This window comes from Lepidothrix coronata, unplaced genomic scaffold (genome assembly GCF_001604755.1).
Source record: "Lepidothrix coronata isolate B3197 unplaced genomic scaffold, Lepidothrix_coronata-1.0 Scaffold154, whole genome shotgun sequence".
In the NCBI taxonomy this organism is placed as follows: domain Eukaryota; kingdom Metazoa; phylum Chordata; class Aves; order Passeriformes; family Pipridae; genus Lepidothrix; species Lepidothrix coronata.
This window is the reverse complement of record NW_016690334.1, coordinates 175341-195794: the sequence shown is the minus strand read 5'-3', so window position 1 is coordinate 195794 and position 20454 is coordinate 175341. Positions and strand designations below refer to the sequence as shown.

Sequence of the window (20454 nt, the reverse complement as noted above, 5' to 3'; positions counted from 1 at the left end):
CACTTCTCACATTAAAAAATAATAATCACAACTATGCCCATTTCCCTTTTCTCTCCCAAATACACTTCTCTCCCAAGCTAAGAACGCAGCCACGATTTAAAAAAATAATAATTTTGTTAAGAAATCAAAGCAAAGACTCTCACAGGACATCCCAGCAGCTGAGGCTCAAAGAATCCTGACCAAGTACCAAGAAACCTCTGGGGAAATCGTCCAGGACTCTGGTGTCTCTCGAGCCTGGCTTTCCTCTTGGAAAAAATAAACAAAACAAACTAACCTGTCCTCAAAGCTTTCACTTTGTCAGTTTTTATGTAACACACTTATATTATCAATCCCCAAGAGGCTCCACTGACACCTCAAGTTACTCACACACAATGGGAAGACCAAAACTGTCCCCTCCAGTTCCCTCATGCAGCTGCTCCTCCCAACACTTTCCAAGCCAGGTGTCTCCTCTGCACAACAAAGCCCATTTTCCTCAACTCAGGAGAGACTTGCAATAGGATTTTCTTGAGGCAATTCAGAAGGCAGCTACAGCATAATGCAGCCTATTTAAGGAGACTTTGCTGAAGTCAAATTTAATAATTTAGGAGATTTAAGAGCAGTACACGTTCCAAAAGAGCCCATGTTGCCTAGACACTGTGTGCTTTTAGCTGCTGCCCCCCGATTCACTAGACCAGGCTTGATGTTGCAAGGACAAAGGTTTTCCTCTTTTGAGAGCATTTATCAGCAGATAATGAGAAATTAGAATTCCAATTCGCTCAAACGCCAACCATTGAAGTTTAGCTTTCAAGCAGCAAAAAAAAAAAAAAGAGTACTCACACGTCAGTAATTTTGTTAGCTTGGAATATTGAAATAAAAAGCACTGCTAAAAAAAAAAAAAAAAAAAAAAAAAAGAAAAAAGCGCTGGAAATTGTACTGGGTTGAACTTTGAAGATTCATTTTTTTTGGACCTCTTTTCATTTTGCAGAATCCACTGAGAGAAGCACCACGACAAGAGACTGCACAGTGCCCTTGGGGAGAGGGATGGGGCTGGAGACCCTGCTCTGCTTGGAGGCTGCTGAGAAATCCTGCAGAGGAACCCAAACTCCTTTCTCGTGCTTTAACTCTTGCAAAGTGGCCTTTTCATACACACCAAGGGAAAGCAGAACGAGAAGCAGCCCAACCCCACCCCTCCCACACCCCCAAACTACAACAAAAATGGACCTACCACCTCCTACACGAACCCTCGAGAACACCCCTGTCAGTGAGAAGAGCCCAGGGTGACATTTCATTTCTCGCTGCAGAAGCCCTAATCCTCCTTCACTCGCCAACAAAACACCCTTCCAACACACCTGCTTGTGCTCCCACACCCAGATCCGACAGCCCCCTGGAAGCACACCAGAAATCACTCCCCAAAACTTCAGTGGGATTCAATCCTGATGGTTTTGTCATATTTTGTAACACAAACATAACTCAAGTCCCCATGACCGAGAGAGTCACCAATGCCATCACACCACAGCCACTTCTTCCCCTCTGGTTTGGCTTTGCTGTTATTAAATACGTGGCAATGACCTTGTCTCCGTTTGCTCTACACAAACATCTACTCCTCCAACTGTGGAGGGGTTGTATTTGGCAGGCTGAGCACAACACACTTGGGTGGTTCACTCTCTTTTTAAAAATTATCAACTCTCTTCTTAAAAACCATCAGCTCCCCATGTGTCAGATGGCAAGTTTAATTTAGTAGGCCAGGAAATCACTCCGACTTGGAAAATCACTGCAATCTGGTGTAGATCTAACTCAGCAAGTCCACCCAACATGCAGGGCTGTAAATGCTCCTGAGCAGTTCCCTCCTTGGGCAGCTCTTGCCAGCAGCTGTGTCTACAGTAAGAACTAAAGTGTATGTGACCTTTTAATTTTCTTATTTCTTCCCAGCAACAGCCTAGAATATTTCCTCCACTACTGAGGATTTGCTACATGATCATCAACACAATCAGGAGTGAGCAGAGCAAACACAGATCTCCAGCATCAGAATAAAGAGGCAAGCAGGAGCTTTTTCATGTTCTGTCTGTGCTGCACTGAGTATGGTGGAATATAAAGACTGGGACTGATAACAGGGCAGTGTCTCTGTGCCAGTCAATTAATGCCTGGTATCACTATGGATTTGTTTGTGGGCAATGCAGGCATTTGTCTGCTAGACATTCTTGGTAAAAGACACAGAAGCCATTAAAAAGCACCAAAAAAATACAACAAAAAAAAAACTACAGGAAGGAAAAATTAAACAAGCAAACACCCCACAACGTGCACAGTGCTCCCAAGAGACCCTGCAGGCTCAGTGACAGGGGTCCCACGTTCAAGTGAAACACACCACGAGCACATGAAGTTCTCAGTGCAAATACAAGTGAAAACTCCTGCCATGGGGTTTTCAATTAAATGCAGTTCAGAAGGACCTGAAAAATTTACACAGACCTTTTTAAATTTTCCATCCTCTCACACAAGTGAGAGAAACATGGCTTAGAAAGTAGTTCATCAGGGAGACACGTTCTGCTGTGGCATCAGACACCTTTCCAAAGACCATCGGGACTATTTGTAGATGCTGTCAAAGTCCTCCAGCTCACCAAAGGAAATGGTTTCTTTCAGCAATCCCAACACAAGAGACACTCTCAAAAATGAAAGGTTAGGACGCAATATTCCAAATCCACAACCATCCCAAAGGGAACGAAAAATCTCTGCACAAAAAAGTAGAGCAACCTGGCCCTGACCCAGCAAAGCACTTTAACGTTCAACTGCTTCCCCTTCGACTTCAGAGGGACAGTTTACATACCCACAGCTAGTTCATGTCACAGGGCTTTGCTGGCTTGTGATGAAATAGCTCAAAAATGCTCGAGAGCCCACCCGTAGTTCAGCCTCACCTTGTAAAACAGGGGCTCTCCTTGACCATAACCTTACACCAAACAAAAACAGGAACAGGACACTGACTGGAGCCAAAGCATGTCAGTTTGGCACAGATTTTCCAGCTGCAGATGATTTCTCTTCCTGGAGGAGAGGGCGCATTCCAAACCGAGGAAGATGGAAAGGGTGAAGCCTGCAGGCAGCAGCTGCTCCAGCACTGCACTGTGTGGGAACATCTCACTGCCTGTGCACAACTCATCCTCTGAAGGTCTGCTCAGCAAAACTGGACCCTGGGATGAGCCCTCCCCAGTGAGACTGTGTGGGGGACACAGGCACAGGGTGTCCCACCTCTGCCGGAGGATTCTCCAAAGGAACTTTGCTGCCTTTCACTCATGGCATGTTGCTCCACTACCACCAGCTGCCCCGGGGGTCATTCCTGATGCAAAGGAGCTGAAATGGGGCTGGTTCTTATCTGGGGAGGTTCATTTTGCTTCATTATTAGTAACAGCTTATGCAAAATGTTCCACAACAAGTTCTTCCTCTACCACCTGCTGGGAGCTGTCCATGAGCACGCAGGCAGGGCAAGGAGCACGAATGTAGGGATCCATTCATCTATCCCAGCATGAGGTGAAATACTCCCAAACACACACACAGAGGGGTGCTGGCTTCTGAGGCTTTGCAGTGCCTTTACTGCTCTTGCTGTATTAAAGTTTAATTACTTCTTAACTTAGATATTTACACAGAACATAAACTGTTCAGAAGGGTAACTGTCAACCAGCCAAGACCTCTCTGGCAGGACTCTGGGGTCGTATTTTACTCTTGTGGTGATGGCAGCTCTGGCACAGACCTGTTTCAGTTCTGTAAAATTATGTCTATATATGTTTGATCCCTTCGGGGAGACCGCCAAAGCACCAAGATTAATTAGCAACTTACCTAAAATACACTCTCTATTAGATAGATCTTAAAGGGTTCCTTGTCACAGACAGCTTTATAAAAACACATTCTGAAATACTAATGAATCTATATGACATAAGATGACATTTTGAACTCTGTCTCAGTGCCCATTCTCATCTCCACACTAAGTAAAATGACTTTTATTCGTTTCATGACAGCTCTGCACTTACATCAGCTCTGCAGAGTTCCAGCCAAATCACAGAAAATAAACTCACTTGATGGACAAATACAGCCTCATTATGCTCCCAGCTACTGCAACATCCTCAATCAATATAGCTCTGAATGTAAATAAGAAGACAGGAATGTATTCAAACTGATATGTGACCACAGTGCCAAAGTAATTGCAGAGGCTCTCAGCAATTGTGTTGATGTGTACAGTGCCAGTGCCTTTCCCAAAGGAAAAGAACAAGGGACAGATATCAAATCATTTGGTAAATCCTAGGAAAAAGTTACAGTAGAAGAGGTTTAAGTGTCTGCCACAAGCGAGATGAGGACACCACCTTACTCCTGGTAGCAGTGGTGTTTCATTTACCAGTTCTCCTTTCCAAACTGGTTCCAGTACCACTGGCCAACAAAAGCTGGACTTCTCAGGGAACAGCACGGTTGTTCCAGGCCAGGCTTCCAGAGAGGCTGTGCTTCAGCCTGTTTCCAGTTTGGAGCTGGCAGGTGGATATGCCCTTGCCTGAAGGATCCTGCATCAGCTGAGAGCTGGGTACTGCAATGCAACCAACCCCACATTTTCCCTCTTCACCTGATCCTCAGACTTGCAGAGGGAGTTTTTAGGGTAGGAGCATGAGCTCATGGACTCATTCAGTCCTCATGTATGAGAATGGGGGGGGCACTGCAGACAGAACCTCACCACAACTACCAGTGCAGGCATTTGTGCTGCAACAGCACCAGAGGGACAGCCCAGGACTGCACAATTACAGAATTAGATGTTACTGTAGCTCTGCTCATCAGACCGATACAGCTAAAAATAAACCAGGAAGACATTCCTCACCTAAGGCTCAGGAGGGTTCTGGTATGTAGCTGAGTCACACAATAATCATTAAATTAAACACATCTTGATCCCTGGTTTATGCTCCATCAGCACAAACCAAAAAAACCAAGCTTTTGTGCATATTGGAAAAAGCAACGCTGCACCCACTGAAACAAGGCACAGGGAAGTAATTTGAAGGTCAAGGACTCCTGAAAAACAATTGCAGTAGTAAGAATGAATTGAATTAAGAAAGGAGGAAGTGAGGACAAGTTCACATACACTTTTTTTTCCAAACAGAATTTGAGAGAATGTGTTTAGTGCTTGTGGAAGACGTGGCTGACAGCAACATCCTTTGTCAAGGAAACAGCACAAGCCTCCCCCACCTGTGAGCACCACACACGTTCTGCTGGCTAATTGCAAGGCTTTGCACTGCCAATGGGATCATCTGTGCCAGACACTTATCACAGCTCATTAGCAACAGGACAACCCAAAGGGATAACACAGGTTCCATTTGTGATGACTTGTCATTTTCCCACACCAGTCTCATCTCTGAGGACTCTCATCCCCAGCTGTCGTTGATACCTGAGCCACTCTGAGCACCTCTGTGTGTGCAGGAATGTGTGTGGGTGCTGCCTTCTAGAAATGTCAGCTACACTCTACTCAGGTGTGAGCACCTTGCTGGTAAGAGAAAGCTCTCAGGTCTGCCTGTATGTACCAAAAGGTTGTGATGTGTGCACTGGCCCCATTTTCCTACCACTGAAGACATTCCTGCTGGCCATTACAGCAAGGACAAGGTCAGATTCTCAGGACCTCAGTCCACAGAACCACATCCTGGATTAGATTGCACAAAACTGTCATTCTTTACCACCTTCTTTCTTTTTTTTTTTTAATTTAACTTGTAGCACTTCCCCCACACTAAAGGTCCTCTTGAAAAGCTTCACAGCAGCTGCTTACAATCGAGTGATTTCAAATAGTTTCTAGTCACTTCTTTTTAAGTAGACAACAGTGCAAGGACACAAGGCAGTCAGGAGGCAGGCCAGACTCTGAGAAGAGAGTGCAGCTTTAAGTTATAAGTCTGAGTTTGTATAAGTTCAAGTGTGGTTTAACTTATACATATGGAAAGGCAAAGATCAAAAAGAGTTTGAGAAAAAGATCGTGACAGCTACTGTAGAAAAAAAAACCAAAACAAAAGAAAAAAACACAAACCAAATTAAAAAAACCCACCCTAGATTGCCACAAACCCCATCAGGTTTCTCAGTTCAATAAATGAATGACATCCAAACATTAGTATGTTCATTTTTTTAAACCCTGAAGCATTTTAACTTACACAGAGGCATGTCTGGGACTTGAGCTCCACACTTCAAAAAATGCAGAGTTTGAAACCAGGCCAGCCAACAGGTAACACTGGGCATTCAGAGCTGCCAGGGTCACAGGGCATCTGAAGTGGCAGAATATGATTCATGGAGTCCTGCACTCAGCGTGGTCTCACAAGAGGTGAGAAGTCCAGCTCAGATGCATGAGCTGCCTGAAACAAGGTGGTTTTGCAGGTCCATTGTCACACAGATCCTCACCTTGTATCTTCTGATATATAGGTTTAAACAGGTCCTAAATGAATTCAGTGTGGGATGACAACCCCCCTTCCCTGGTCAAGAACTCCTTGCCTCTGTCCCCCCACTCACAAATGACACCAATCTCTCCACCTCTTTCCTTTTCCAGGGAAACTTCTGTATTACTGTCTCCTGCAGGTATCTGAGCTCCAGGAGTAACATCAGAGGAGCAGAACTTGGCCACGTGCACAAGCTTCAGTCTCCAGTTCGGTCTCAGGAAGACCATTGCAAATTCACCTTTCCAGTTTAAAACTTGTTATACAGGTTGAGCTTAGTGCTAAGAAAACATACCAACCCAAACACTGGGAGCCACACTTAAAACTGCCTTAAGAGCTCTCACCCCTCAAAGTGCTGTTCGTTTTATCTCACAAATTAACTTCAACATGGAGCTGAACAACCTCCCAGCTGCTTTAGGCACGTAGGAGCAGTGGCAGAGGGAAAGGGCTGACCATGTCAGTCACACTACGTAAAGTTTTTATGCTAAAGCTTCCTTTTTTCAAAGTTCTGCATCAAGATACACCCTTTGGATATCTCCAAAATACCCTTCTCTGCAGCAATCACCCAGGCCAAAGAAATGCACCTCCCAGAAAAACGTGCAACAGCCATCCAATAGCTACAAACACCTCTGTCTTTACAGGCACAGCGCTGCTGCTGAGGGTTTGATGTTCTCCAGGTTCTAGAGGTGAGCAGCTGAGGGAGACAGGATGCACAGAAAGGCTATAGCAGTGCAGGACCCAGTTGCCAAAGTCAACAGCGACAGCCGAGAGTCCACAGGCAACCTCTGCTTTCCAATATTCTCACAGTGACTTCACAGGAGCCACAATTTCACGTTAATGAGCATTGCCTCTGAAGAAATAAATCACAGCTTTCACCCAGCCACTCCTGCCCTGAACTGACTATCCCTGTGCCCTGAGCAAGACCAGTGAATTGATTAAAGTTAACTTTAACACAGCAAAAGGTGGGGGGGGGGAAAGTATGTGTGAAAGAGGAAGGTTAAGTTTTCAGCCAAATCATCCTTGTGACCATTTTGTGACGTAAATGCACGAACACCTGGGCAGCAGGCAGACAGTGAGGTCCCCAGGGCCAGGACAAACAGCTGGGGCTGGAGAGGCCAGACTGCTTCTCTCCAAGCCAGTGCCAGCTGAGCAGCATCTGAACAGCTCCTGCATTTCCTAGAGGAGCCTCTCTCAGGTACAAGTGCCCAGAAATTGAGTTTGACAGACCTGCAGCAGCCAACAACGGAAGGCACAGGAACAACGTTGCACATACAGTTTAGGTTTGCAACTTCTTAACAAGAGCCCAGGTAGGTCCAGGCCTCGCTGTACACTGTGCTCTGCAAATCACCTCAGCCAAGCTGTCCAGGGTGATCACTCAGTGATCAAGTTTGACTTCGTACTAGAGGCCCCAGCAAGAGCACAGCCCCCTGAAGTAGAAGCTGAGCAGGTATGCCAGTGGCCACAAGATCTTACCTTAAAGGCCCTAAAAACTTAGGGACCAGTCTGGCTGAGAGGAGATGTGACCAAGACCCCCTGACTCCACGCTGCTCCCACAAAGCCCAGGTATATGGGGTGAGGAGGAAGGAACATCCCCCTTACATCTTCTTCATGAACCGCTTTTCTTTTTGCTCCTAACTACCTAAACAACCTGAAGGTGCATCTCCTTCTCCCCCAGGCTGGCTGGGACAGTGGCCAGCAGCCTCAGGGTTCATAACCAGGCCAAGAGGAGACACCTGCCCAGAGCTGAGCGTCCACCTCCCCGTGCAGAGCACGGCTCTCCCCACCCGGCACGGCCCCGAGGACGCCCTGCCAAAGGGATCTGCAGAGCCAAGTCAGGAGCACAGTGGGATTAGCTGTCCATACAGATGCAGCAGGCACAGCCAGAACGATCAGCACTAATAACAGGACTGTAAGAAGGGACATTAAACCTCCTGTCCCTGGGACTAAGCTACTTTAATGACCAGAAGCCAATATTCAGGGCTGACAATGGGAGACTAGCCCACTTGCCCCTCAACCATCAGGGCTGGCCAAATTCAGGGTATCATGAGACCTTTGGTGTCTTCAGGACTCTGAGTTAGGACAGCCCTTCTGGTAGCTGAGTCTCTCCACCTCATTCCTCCAGAGGCTGCCAGGGAGAAGTTATCCCCCTGCTTTACTCACACCACTTTGCCACATACACCCACCTAGCCTGAGTCCTACCCTACCCTTTGGGATACCACCAAAGCACATCTGCACTGAGAATCAGTAGGAAAATTTAACTGAAGAGCTGTCAAATCAGACATTTGACAACAGGAAGCCAGAATTCCTGAAAAGGAAGCAGTGTGCAAGAAATGTAGAGCTGCAACTCCAGGCTCCCCAGGCTTTGCAGAGCTCACCCTCCACACTGCCTGTTTGAACAGCAGTATATCCATGTTCTGTACCCAGCTCCCACACACACCACACGTCCTCCCCTACTCCTCCCACCCACAGATAAACAGGCTCTGCAAACAAAGCTTGAGCAGATAACTGTGGAAGCCCTGGAAGAAGGACAATGCTGTTCCCTGTGGAGAAGCAAAGATACCCACATAATGAAGCTGTCTGCTTAGGATGCTCTTCTGGTCTCTTGAGGATGGGATCAGTTATGTGCCTTACAATTAATTTGTTTGTTATTTGTATAACACATCCTTATTTCTATCCACTGAAATTATTAATAGCTTAATTCACTCTTTTTTTTCCCTTTAAATCAAAGCCATTCCTGTTGGGTAAATGCAATTTACACTGACAATGTAAAGCAGCCTCACTGTAAACACATACCTACCCCTTCACATTCCCTCCAATGGTCAGAAACAATAAAACAGCTATTTATGAAACAGAAAGATCAATCCAGGATGCACTCCTGCAGGGGACAGACACAGGGTACAGCTGGGGGGTGGGAAAGTGTGAGACAGTGCTACTGGCCTAAAGGGGTTTTGGTTATTAACTGTGTAGAAGGCCCCCCCACTGCAGGGAAAATCCAGACAGGCCTCATTCCCTGCTCCAGCAACACTGAGCTGTGCACTCACCCTGCAATGTTTTATTGATAAGGCTCCACTAATTTTGTGTTAGTCAGGCACATGCAATCAACCATCAAAAATCGGATCTGTGGTACAGGTGGTTTTAAACTAAACACAGCAACACATGGCCTAGAAAATGCAGGACAGCTGGCAAGGCACAGGCCAGGCTCCAGAACCTGACCTCGGGGTGGCACGGGGAGGCAGGGATTACAACATGCTCCATTTACACAGAGGAACATCTTCCCAAGAAGGAAGTAATCAAGGAATAAGCAATTGGAGTCAACCCCCACCACAATCAGGCCTCAACAGGCAGCTCTGAAAGGAGGTGCTACCAAAGGACCCCCGTGACTGTGAATATATAAGGCACTTCTACAACTTCAGTCACACACCTGAAGCAGCAAGGCAGTATTTGCCAAAGTTCCTCCCCCCATGGAAGCCACTTCCAAAACTGGGCAGCCCTAAGGACGTATAATAAGCATATTAAGAACCACCTGAGCTGCCATGATGAAGTGACTCCTCTGATTGACTGTTTAATACAGCTTTGTGTGTTTACTTTCATTCTTACCTGCTGATGTTGCCTGGCTGCTGCTGTGATAAACTCGACAAGAGTGTCTACTAATGGCTTACACATGATCTGTAACAAAGACAGAGTCTCTTATTAATGGTTTGCTGACAGACAGGTTTGTTTTTCAAGGAAAACAGTCTATATTTTACACAGCTTCTCGAGTAAGAAGAAAATGCCACGAGAAAGAGATCAGCAACAGCTTATTAGAAAATTAACAGCTTTGCTCACACCAGCCCTGGGAGAAATCTTGATCACAACAAAAATCAGCAGCAAAAGTCTTCACTTGGAAAAATGAGGCGAGTATTTCACCTCCTGTGTCCTGCCTGGTGATGACTAAAGTCTGCATCTGCCTGACACTTTATGCAGTGTCAGTTCACTTTGTGCACAGTCCCAGGCAAAGGAGAGGATGCCAAGTTAGACTACAGAACCTCAGTGTCTGGTAAACACCTAAAACCACCCGCTACAGTGGCCAGAAACAACTGTGTCAGGAGGAAAGCCTCCCTGGAGACAGGTTATCTATCCCAAAGTTGTTCCTTTATGATAGGACAAGAGCAGTAAACATCCTCCTGTACTCACTGCTGAGGCCACACCTTGAATCCTGGGGTCAGGTTTGGGCCCCTCATGACAAGAAAGACATTCTGGTGCTGGAGTGTGTCCAGAGAAGGGAACAGAGCTGGGGAAGAGTCTAGAGCACAAGTCTGAGGAGGAGCTGAGGGAGCTGGGGGGGCTCAGCCTGGAGAAAAAGAGGCTCAGGGGGGACTTTCTCCCTCTCTCCAATTCCTTGACAGGAGAGTGGAGCCAGGAGGGGTCGGGCTCTGCTCCCAGGGAACAAGGGACAGGACAAGAAGAAACAGGTTCAAGTTGTGCCAGGGAGTTTAGGCTGGATATTGGGGAATTGCTTCACTGAAAGGGTTGTCAGGCATTGGAACAGACTCCCCAGGGAAGTGGCTGAGTCACCATCTCTGGCAGTATTTCAAAGATGTGTGGATGTAGTGATTTTAAAAGACATTTCTTCAAGGAACAGTCACATGGGATCTTAAGCTTGCTGTCCATGTGGGAAGCAACCAACTCTGCCCTTCCCCCATTTCGCAAACTTACATGGGTGCCATTGTGGGTTGGTGTCCTAAGAAACCCGGTAAGCAGAAGAATTCTGTCCTGGATGGATTCCCTCAGAGTCTGAAAGCATCTTCCCCCAGTTACACAAACCTACATCTCCTCCTCCCACCTCAGTCAGACATCAATCCTAAAAGGTTTTCAGAAAGGGCTTCTGGCAACTGCCTCTGGCTCACTCTGACCTAAAAATCCCTGAAGGACTGTAGGACATTCAGGCCCAAGGCCTGTTTCTTAAAAACTGGCTGTCCTCATAGTGCAGACCAGCCCTGGGCATGGGTCAAGTTTGCAGGAAATACCTCAAACATTTCAGACACTGACACTGTCTGAATATCCAGCTTGCAGATTAGATTCCAATTAGTCTCTACACTCCTCAGCCTTCTTGGAAGAAAACTGAGAAACTGAGCATGCAGACAGAGCAGAGCTGGACAGGAGCTACACTGGCTGTTTGAACAAGCTGGCCCATTTTGCCTTAGTGCAAAATTTGTTCATCCACATTGTCCTGAATATTGGTAAAAAATTAAAGCTTCTTATGCTATGCTTTAAAGAGCAGCTTTCTGTTCACCTGCATTCTCCATGCAGAATCCCAGTCCGAACCATAAATGAGATCCTGGCCTTCTGCAGTGCTGCTGTTAAAACACGCAGTGTTAAGAGTCTGAGCAGGTGAAGATCCACTAAAGCCTCACAGCACTTTAAAAGCCCACAGTAAAGCAGAGAAGTTTCTCTCCCTACTTCCCCCAAAATTACAAGCACAGCCAGCAGAAGGCAGTCAGCACACAAGTCAGCAAGACCTACCGGGAAGCGTTTGAAGAGATCATGGAACATGGAGCACGTGAGGGGACTGTTCCGTTTGCTCAAGAACTGGGTCAGTGCCTGGCGGTAGGTAACAGCCACCCTCTTCACATCCAAACAGCCTGGGTTCAACAGCTAGGGGGAAAAATCACAACAAAAACACTCCCAGTGAAACACAAGGATGAACCACTAGCAACAAAGAAATTCATTTTTATCAGTGCACAGAGATTTTTACAACTGTTCTTGAATAGTTTATATCACAGAGGCCTATGAGACACGACACAGAACCATGAAGGAACAACCAAGTGGGCCCCAAACGTGCTCTCCCAAGCACCACCAGCAGTATGACTGTGTCAGTGAAGGGCAGCACAGCTTTCTAGTAAGACTACACACAGTGCAGGTAGGGTAGTGTGGGGGCTGTGCTCTAGGTTTGGGCTGGGCATGTCTAACACACGAGGCTCACAGAGCACTCCCAGACCATCCTGCAGCAGCTGGGCTGGGCTGTGCACAGGGTGTTCTCAGCTGGGGAGCTATTGGGACCTGTAGATATTAGTGTATGTGGGTATCTAGATCTCCACACACTTGGAGCTATGTCCAGGACTCCCAGGGACTCAGCAGACAAGCCCTAGCTGCGATCAGGGATCCAGCAATCCCAGGACGCTGTCCATGCTCCAATATCTCCCTCTGGTGGGGAACAAGGATCCCAAACACAGCAAACAGCCAAGACCTGCACAGGCCATGTGGATCTAACCAAACACCCGAGTGTGGAGCATCACATTCCAGCGTTCCTGACCTCATATTGCCAGGGAAGCTACAGCTCTTCGGGAAGAAAGATCTTCCCAAAGCTGTGATTTTCACAACAGTGGATGGGCCTTTTGTGAACCTGTGCCCAAGGAATTTTTCCATGGCCCCATGGCAAGTTAATGTGGTGTCCCATTCTCAGGGCAAACTCCCAGTGCCACTGCAGCTGAACACAGGCTAAAGTGGGACAGGATAGATCTTGAAGCATGTGACCTCAGTTTCCTAACTAAGTGTCTCTACTTAGCATTTGTTTGACAGACACATCTGTAGGGGAAAAAACTGATTCCTCCTGCCATGCATATGTTTACCACGAAAAAATTCTTCTACAATTTTTCCATAAATTTGGCCAGTTTTTCCATAAATTGGGCCAGTGCACTCTAAGCTCTGCTCTAGTTCCACTTTCCTGATTATTGAAAAGCTCCAAATCATGCTCACAAAGCACAGCTCACTGGAAACACACCACACCTTTGTCTCTGGTCCCCCACTGCAAAACCTTCCTGGCCTCAACACAACGTCAGCACCAGCAACATCACACAAACTGAACTGTCATTTCCCTCAGACATCAGCTGCTGGCTCTGTCCTTGCCTGGACAGGACCACAGCTCTGCTCCCGTAGGAATAAGAGCCTTCCCTGTGAAGCTGCACAAGGATGCTGTGGAGCAGGTCTCACTCCAGCCTCACTCCAGCCTCAACATCAAGTACGTTGTTTACATTCCCCACAGATCTCCCACTTTGTTTCCAGAAAGGCCCAGCACAGCACAAGAGCTGCTTGGATTAACACTCTCAGCCTCTCACTAAGCCCTAGAAACACTGGCTGTCTTTTCAGCCTCCAATAATACCTCAGTGTGTGTGATTTCCAGGCCCTCCCCTGGCATGAGGTAGCCCTGTTTGTTTTTCTCCCCCACAAGATGTCAACAGGATTAAGGCATTAATTCCTGCACTCAATTTGAGAGGTTCAGAGGCAAGTATCAGGTCAGCTGGTGAAACACTACTCTGCTGGGTTTCCAGTGGTGGTGACTGCAGTGGGCTGCACAGTATAAAGGGTCACTATGCTCTGAGACCTGTGAAATGCAGCAGAGACAGTAGGTGATAAGGGACCAGGCATTAAGGCTCCCCGAGTAATGACCACAACCAGAGGAAGAGTCTCCTTGCAAACAACTACCACCAAAATCAGGGCTGCTCCACATGCTCTTCACCCAGATATAACTCAGCCCAAACCTCAGGGAGACAGGATTTCACTCTCATCCACCACTGTCCTGTGCCTCTCTGCTCCTCTGGACAAGAACTCAGAGTGACTGCCAAGAGGTTAATGGAAAAAACAGCAAATCAGGGAGGAGAGCAGCACAAATACACATCAGGCTTCTTCAGCCACTAACCTGGATCCACTGGGCATCAGCAGCCCCAGTGGCTAGGGGTAAGCAGGCACTGAAAGGCAGGAGGGTGAGGGCCAGAAGGGGATAAGGAAACTCAGCTTTATGGAAATCATGTAGACAGGTACCTGCGGGCAGCAGGCCCAGGAACACTGAACAAGCAAGGCCCACTCAGCAAAATCAGGTCATGCAACTTTACTGGCAAAAAACACATCCTCAGGAGCAGCCTCATGGCCTACCTGACACTCCTGCTTCGCTCTGCTGTCGCTCTGCTTCTCTGGCTGAGGGGGAGGAACAGCTGATGATGTGTTTCCTTTCAACACTTTGAGCAGGTATAACGAGGCACTAAAAAAGAAAAGGGCAGAACATATCAGTTACCACAGTGCCACAGCACCACTGCAAAGCCACCTGAGGGCAGAGGCCAAGCAGTGCAGGCAGCTTATTCTATAACAAAGAAGGTTATAGAGTCTGAGAGAGCCTCCTCCCTCAGCCTAACCCACTTTTGCCAGACATACAGACAAATAAATCTTAGGAGGCTGCATGTTTCATTAGCCATCACCACAGTCAGACATCCTCACTATCAGCCTGGTTTCCTCAAGCTCATGCTTTTGACTGGCATTTGAGGACTCCTGCATTCACCCAGGATTTTGGAGCCTGCACATCTCAGCCAGTGCTGCAGTGCAGCCTCTCAGCCCAGGCTGCTGTGTGCTGGAGAACTGGGGCACATCAACTGGGAGACCAGGGAGACACTGCTGCTTTTGGAAAATGAATGAACTGGGCACAGCTCCACCGAGGACTGCCACTGCTGGGAAGCTGTCAGGGAGCCACGCAGCAGACACAGACAGCCCTGTGTTGCCAGAAGTACCACGGCTCCTGCACAGCCTCGAGGCAGGTGTGCTGAGAGCCAACACTGCCCCATGGCACTGGGTTGACCATGCAACACGGTACCCACTGCACACACAGCTGAGTTGAGAAATCTCAGACTGAGTATGAAAGTCCTCCTGAAACTGCCTGCATGGCACAAGAGAGCCTGCTGGCACTCCAATTTGCACCAAGGAAGATCACTCGTGTTTCCTAATACACATCTGGCTTATCTTCATTTTCCTGTATTCGGCAACAAAGGAGAGAACACTGATATGTACAGTCAGGATTCATAATCATTAATGTCCTCATTGTGCTATCATGGAGACAGTAAACACTGTATTGACAGAATGATCATCACAGGTTGCCTAGAAATGACACTCATCCCCCACTGAAGGCACACACTGCATTACTCCCAGAGGAAGCCTCAAGGAAGCGCTTCCCACCACCAGCAAAGCTGTATCAGACCATTTCTGTATTACAGAGCCCATATAGGATGATCACCAAAAAACAGACATCTGTTTGAAAGTGCTTCAGCCTGCCAGGACTGACTGGTCCTCATGTAAGACACAGATGCTGGCACCAAGCCTTCAGGGATTCTCTCGCTTCTCAGACCTTTTTTAACATGCAACATCACACCTGCTCACAGCACCAGCAGAGATGCTCCTGGAGGACACTCACCTGAAGTAATAGAGAGCCACTGCAGAGTCAGTGTGCTTGCAGGCTTTCTTCACCAGCCTCTGCACTAAGGTGTGCACATGTTCCTGCAGGGTGTCCACTCTCTTGCAGTACTGCTTATTGCGGCACAGCGAGTTCCTGCAGGGCACCACAAACAAACCCATTACCTACAGAGAGAGCTCTGGGAACACCTGATCAGGAACCCTCATCACCTTATCAAACAAACCCAACACACAGGGAGTGATAACATCAACAACAGTAAGCTGGGAGAAGCACACTGCTGTGGCAAGAAGGATGAGGACACTTAATCTTCACCTTCAAGCACCTATTTAGGCACCACAGTTGACTTTCCTTCAGAGTTCCCACAAAGGCGGTGCCTCAAATCTTGTTACTTCACAACTGTTTCTCAAGTGGGGGGAGAGAGCAGCACTAAAAATGCTTTAGAGCAGCAGTGAGGTTGTCAGGGAGTGGTGCACAGACGACAACTCATGACACACACCAGGCATTATGTGTGTTTAGCTGGTATCATCCCTCACTTCTGGCTGTGAACAGAGAATTTCCACTCTGTCTGTCTCAATAAAAACATGTGGGGAGTTTTGCTTCAGCCACTCTTTAAGCCTTGGGAGTTGTTTCATGGTCTGACTCGGAGGTCAGAGGCCAGTGGAGACATTCAGTGACATGGCACCGTGCCTGCAGTACCAGTGTTTGTTCTTGAGGTTTCCACCTGGTTTGACAGGTCTGACACTTGAAGTCCCTCAGCCTAGAAACCCCAGATCCGAATTCCTTTCCTGCAGGTTATGACTAAGCATTGTGTGTATGTGTGGTGCTGATAATCTAATCCTACACAACCTATAAACACAGCAACTGCCTTCACTGTTAGAAAGACCAACTCCTGGGGTTCAACCAACACCAGTGCTGTTGATGAAAAGCCATTGTGTATTATCTGGAAGTCTAAGGACACTTACTTGAAGATAGTGGCTGTTTTCCGGAGGAAGTCAACCTCCTGCTTGTCAGAGCCTGAGCTCATGCATTGTTCAATCAACTGAAGCAGGGGCTCAATGATATCAAACACCAAGGGGTTCTCTGCTTGCTTCATCAGGAACACATCAATCAGATCCAGCACCTGCAAACACGGGAGTTACTGGCATGAGAACCAATGCAGGCAGGGAAACAAGATGGATCTACCCAGAGCACCTTCAGACTGGCATGGGCTGAAGAAAGCAATCTGCACCTGAGATTTGTACACCTTCTGCTATCATTTGTCCTGTTAGAGCACGAGAAACTGAAAATTACAAATTTGCAACCAAAGATTAAAGGTTGTCTGCTGGTTGCAGCTCTATTTTGTGCAGTGACACCACCTAGAAAGAGCAGTTATGAGAATCACTGTCACCTGGCCAGACCTGCAGTCACTATTACCTGGCACAGGTCTCTGTCAGCACCAACTCCAAGCTCCTCTTGACTCCCACACAGTGCACTGCATAAAATCAGCCCTTTTACACAACAGCATCCATGGAAGTGCAGTAAAGCCACTGGCTCACTCCACTGTTCAGCTTTCACCTTGGTTAACCTGACTGCAGACACTTCTGTCTGGGAGCAGCTGGAGCTGTCCCTGGATGTTGGAATATCCCAGGCGGTCCATGCTGACACCAGGTGGCCTGAACTCAGCATTACAGTCAAAACCAACCCGGGGGTTCATCACAATCCCCCTGATTTTACCGACAAAACAAGCCAAAGAAAAAAAGCTTATGTTGCAAAATTACCCGAGGAATTTCATGCAAGTCACACTAAGGAACATCAAGCCTGCCCAGTTTACAAAAACCAACAGACACCACTGGGGAGGGGTGGGGAAGGATCTAACAAACTGAAGCATTTCAGATCAGCAAATGGCAACCATGGTCCACTTTTTGAAAGCACAGCACTGGTTTTTTTTTTGAAGAAGGCCTGTGAAGCCCCAGTCACTGACCACAACGGTGTTGTGCCAGGTGCTGTACCAAGCCAGAACAACCCAGTCCCAGCCTCCAGGAGCTCATGACATACATAAATGACCAAGTTGTTCAGTGTCAGGTAGCTCATGGCACACTGTAGGCTTCAACCTAGGTGCTACTAAGCCAGAGGTCTTCACATCAAACACATCTCTCCCACCTTAGTCTTGAAATCTCTCCGTAGGATCTTCTCTTTCCTGATCTTGTCTTTCTCATCCTTCTTTGCCTGGATCCGTTTCTGCTGCTCCGCAAAAAGGGCTGAGATGTTCTTGTCAAGAGCCATCATAGCCTCATCATCCAGCTCTTCATCACTCCCATCACCACCCTTTGGTTTTTAGAATACAAAAACAACACGTCAACTCATGTACTTCGAAAAGACAGAGGAGAGAAAACCACAGCCAAGACCAGACTCAAGGAGGGATGTAAATACCTCAAAACCCGTAACAACAAAGGGAACACAGATTCTCAGGCCCATGAGAAATCCTGCTTGTATTTCTCATCAGGTAACCCTGGCTGCACAGCACTAACAGGTAGACTAAAGGATTCAGGAGAGGGAAGAGGCTGAGGTTTTGACCCTGAGACCCTCTGTGCTGTTGCTTCTTCAGTAAAGAGGTTCAGATGTTGGTATGTCTGCAGCCTTTATCAGAATCATTAAACCAAACTCTACTGCTGCTTCAAGAAGTCTCCAGAGTGGCCTTCTGGGATCACTCCTTCACACAGGCCAGCCAATGCAGTCATCACAAACAGTATCTTAGTGCTTCAGCTCACATCAATCTCATTTATTACAGGCAGGAGCACAAGCTGTGTCAGGCTAGACTAGACAAGCTAAAGTGCTCAGGACATTTTAACAATAAATAAAAGAACAAGTGACTTATTCCCACAGCTCACTTAAAGGTCTTGACCTCCTGCTTCAAGTGCCATACAGAGATGGCTGCCAGGGCTGTCACTGCACGAGTTCAGACAGGATGTGGGTTATTAGATCATCTTTCACCACCCCAAGCCCCCTGGTATCTGTACCAAGGTAGGCAGTGAAAACATACCAGTGCATTCCCCGCTTGCAGAACATTCATCAGCTGACTGCGAAAATCATCATCGACTTCTTCGTTCTCCTCCTCATCTCCACTGTCAGTGTCATCTTCATCCGAGGAGTCCTCACTCCCTTCCTCGTCCTGAGGATGAGAAGTTCATCTCCTGACCCCACCATTCCTCAAGCCCTACTCCATTCTCAGTGTGTCACTGTTCACAAATAAATCCTCGAGCCTCCCCTACCCCCTGCCTTTCTTCCAGCCCTTAGATCCAAGTAAAGACAGCTCAGATATCGGATAGCAGGTCTTCACAAGAGCTAAAAGCAGAACATAATACAGACTTCTCTGTCATATTAAGTAAGTATCAAAGAGAAGCTTCCAAGGAACATCTGAGGTAACAGCCCCATCTGACTCTCTCCTCTCTGCTAATGCCTGTCATGCTTTATGCCTGGAATCTCTGCGGTTCTTAAAACGTGAGACCTGGAATTCAGCTGGCTGTGCATCACAGCCACAATTCAGACTGTGGCTGCAAAAGGGAGAGGCCTGTGCTGATTCCAGGAGAAAGCCAATCCTTCTCTGAAAGCCATCTATTCAACCAGCTACACCCACACCAGCAGCCCAAGAGACTCAAACGTGCACTTCCAACAAGCCATCCATGTGCTGCACCTTTAAAACAAACTTCAATGGAGCAACAGCCTTTTTCCTCAGACAGAGAAATGCAATTAAGTCCATCACCACGGATCAGGTATGATTTTTAAACAGTGAAGATCTAGAGAGTATTTGTCACTGGCAATGGTACAAAAATTACCGTGTCCTTCGCTAATTTGGTCTTTTTGTTCGATTCTTCCATCACGACAACGGCACTTTCTTCATTTTCCTCTTGGTTTGGGTCAAAAACCTACAAAAAAAAAGGACTTGTGCGTTTTCATTGTTTTGTTTTGACAGGTTTCTTGTGTGCAACAGACAGAGATTACAGTAAACCAGCTGAATAATGAAACAGCACATAAGGGCATTAACTTTCTGTTCGTTAATATGCCAAGTTCTTTCTATAAGTTACAAAAAAGGTGGAGAAAACTGAAGAGGGCTGGTGACATTGCACATCTTGGTTTGTTACAAATGAAGTATTAGGTTAATATCACATAAAGTACCTGACAGCCCCTCTTTGCAATCCACATTATTACTCTCCCAGAAGACCCCACCTTACTCAGTGATATGACCAATTCAGACTTTTAGTGTCACTTATTTTTAGCACCTCTAAGACTAACCTTCCTAGAAAAAGGTTGTTACCATTTATACTCACATATAAAATCTAGTTACATAAACTGACCCAGGAATTTCTTCAGCCTAAAACCACCAAAGAGCACAGATCTCAGGCTCCCATAAAAAACCCACAACTGAACAAAGAAAACCCAAAAACTGTCTCTAAGGTATTTTTGAATTCAGCAGCAAACGCTGTCAGACATTTTCTAAATCAAGTAGACAATCAATGCCAAAACAGAGACATGCTTGTACATCTGTTAGGGACAAGACAGACAAATAGTACAATGCCCTATTAGTGCCTCACTTACATCCAGGATCAGTTGCAAGCCTCTCTTGGTCAGATTTGGGCAAATCCACACAAAAACACTCTTGGAAATCCGCCTTAAGAGTAGGCTGGGCTGGGCAAGGAGGGAGAGAAGGATTTCCACCATCACCTCAACCCATCCTGGCTCCGAGTTGTCTGCACAGGAACAAACAAACAATGACAGGAAGGGGCTCTGGCACATCAGTAAGGAACTACAGAAAAATTCACCGAAGAAAAAAAGATTGTTCTTCTAGTTGACTCTTAAAAGTACCCA

The 20454-nt window shown here is 47.0% G+C and overlaps 1 protein-coding gene across 1 annotated transcript in view; it reads right to left on the bottom strand.

Annotated features, from left to right (window-relative positions):
- MYBBP1A (MYB binding protein 1a) overlaps positions 1 to 20454 on the bottom strand; it is a 56313-nt gene that overhangs the window by 24230 nt on the left and 11629 nt on the right. The window contains exons 15-23 of the mRNA XM_017828969.1: positions 20185 to 20336; positions 19425 to 19514; positions 18632 to 18760; positions 17752 to 17916; positions 16575 to 16732; positions 15613 to 15747; positions 14310 to 14415; positions 11904 to 12035; positions 9999 to 10067 (exon numbers count right to left, since the gene is read on the bottom strand). Of these exons, the coding sequence (XP_017684458.1) occupies positions 9999 to 10067; positions 11904 to 12035; positions 14310 to 14415; positions 15613 to 15747; positions 16575 to 16732; positions 17752 to 17916; positions 18632 to 18760; positions 19425 to 19514; positions 20185 to 20336 (1136 nt within the window). The remainder of the gene's footprint in view (positions 1 to 9998; positions 10068 to 11903; positions 12036 to 14309; positions 14416 to 15612; positions 15748 to 16574; positions 16733 to 17751; positions 17917 to 18631; positions 18761 to 19424; positions 19515 to 20184; positions 20337 to 20454) is intronic.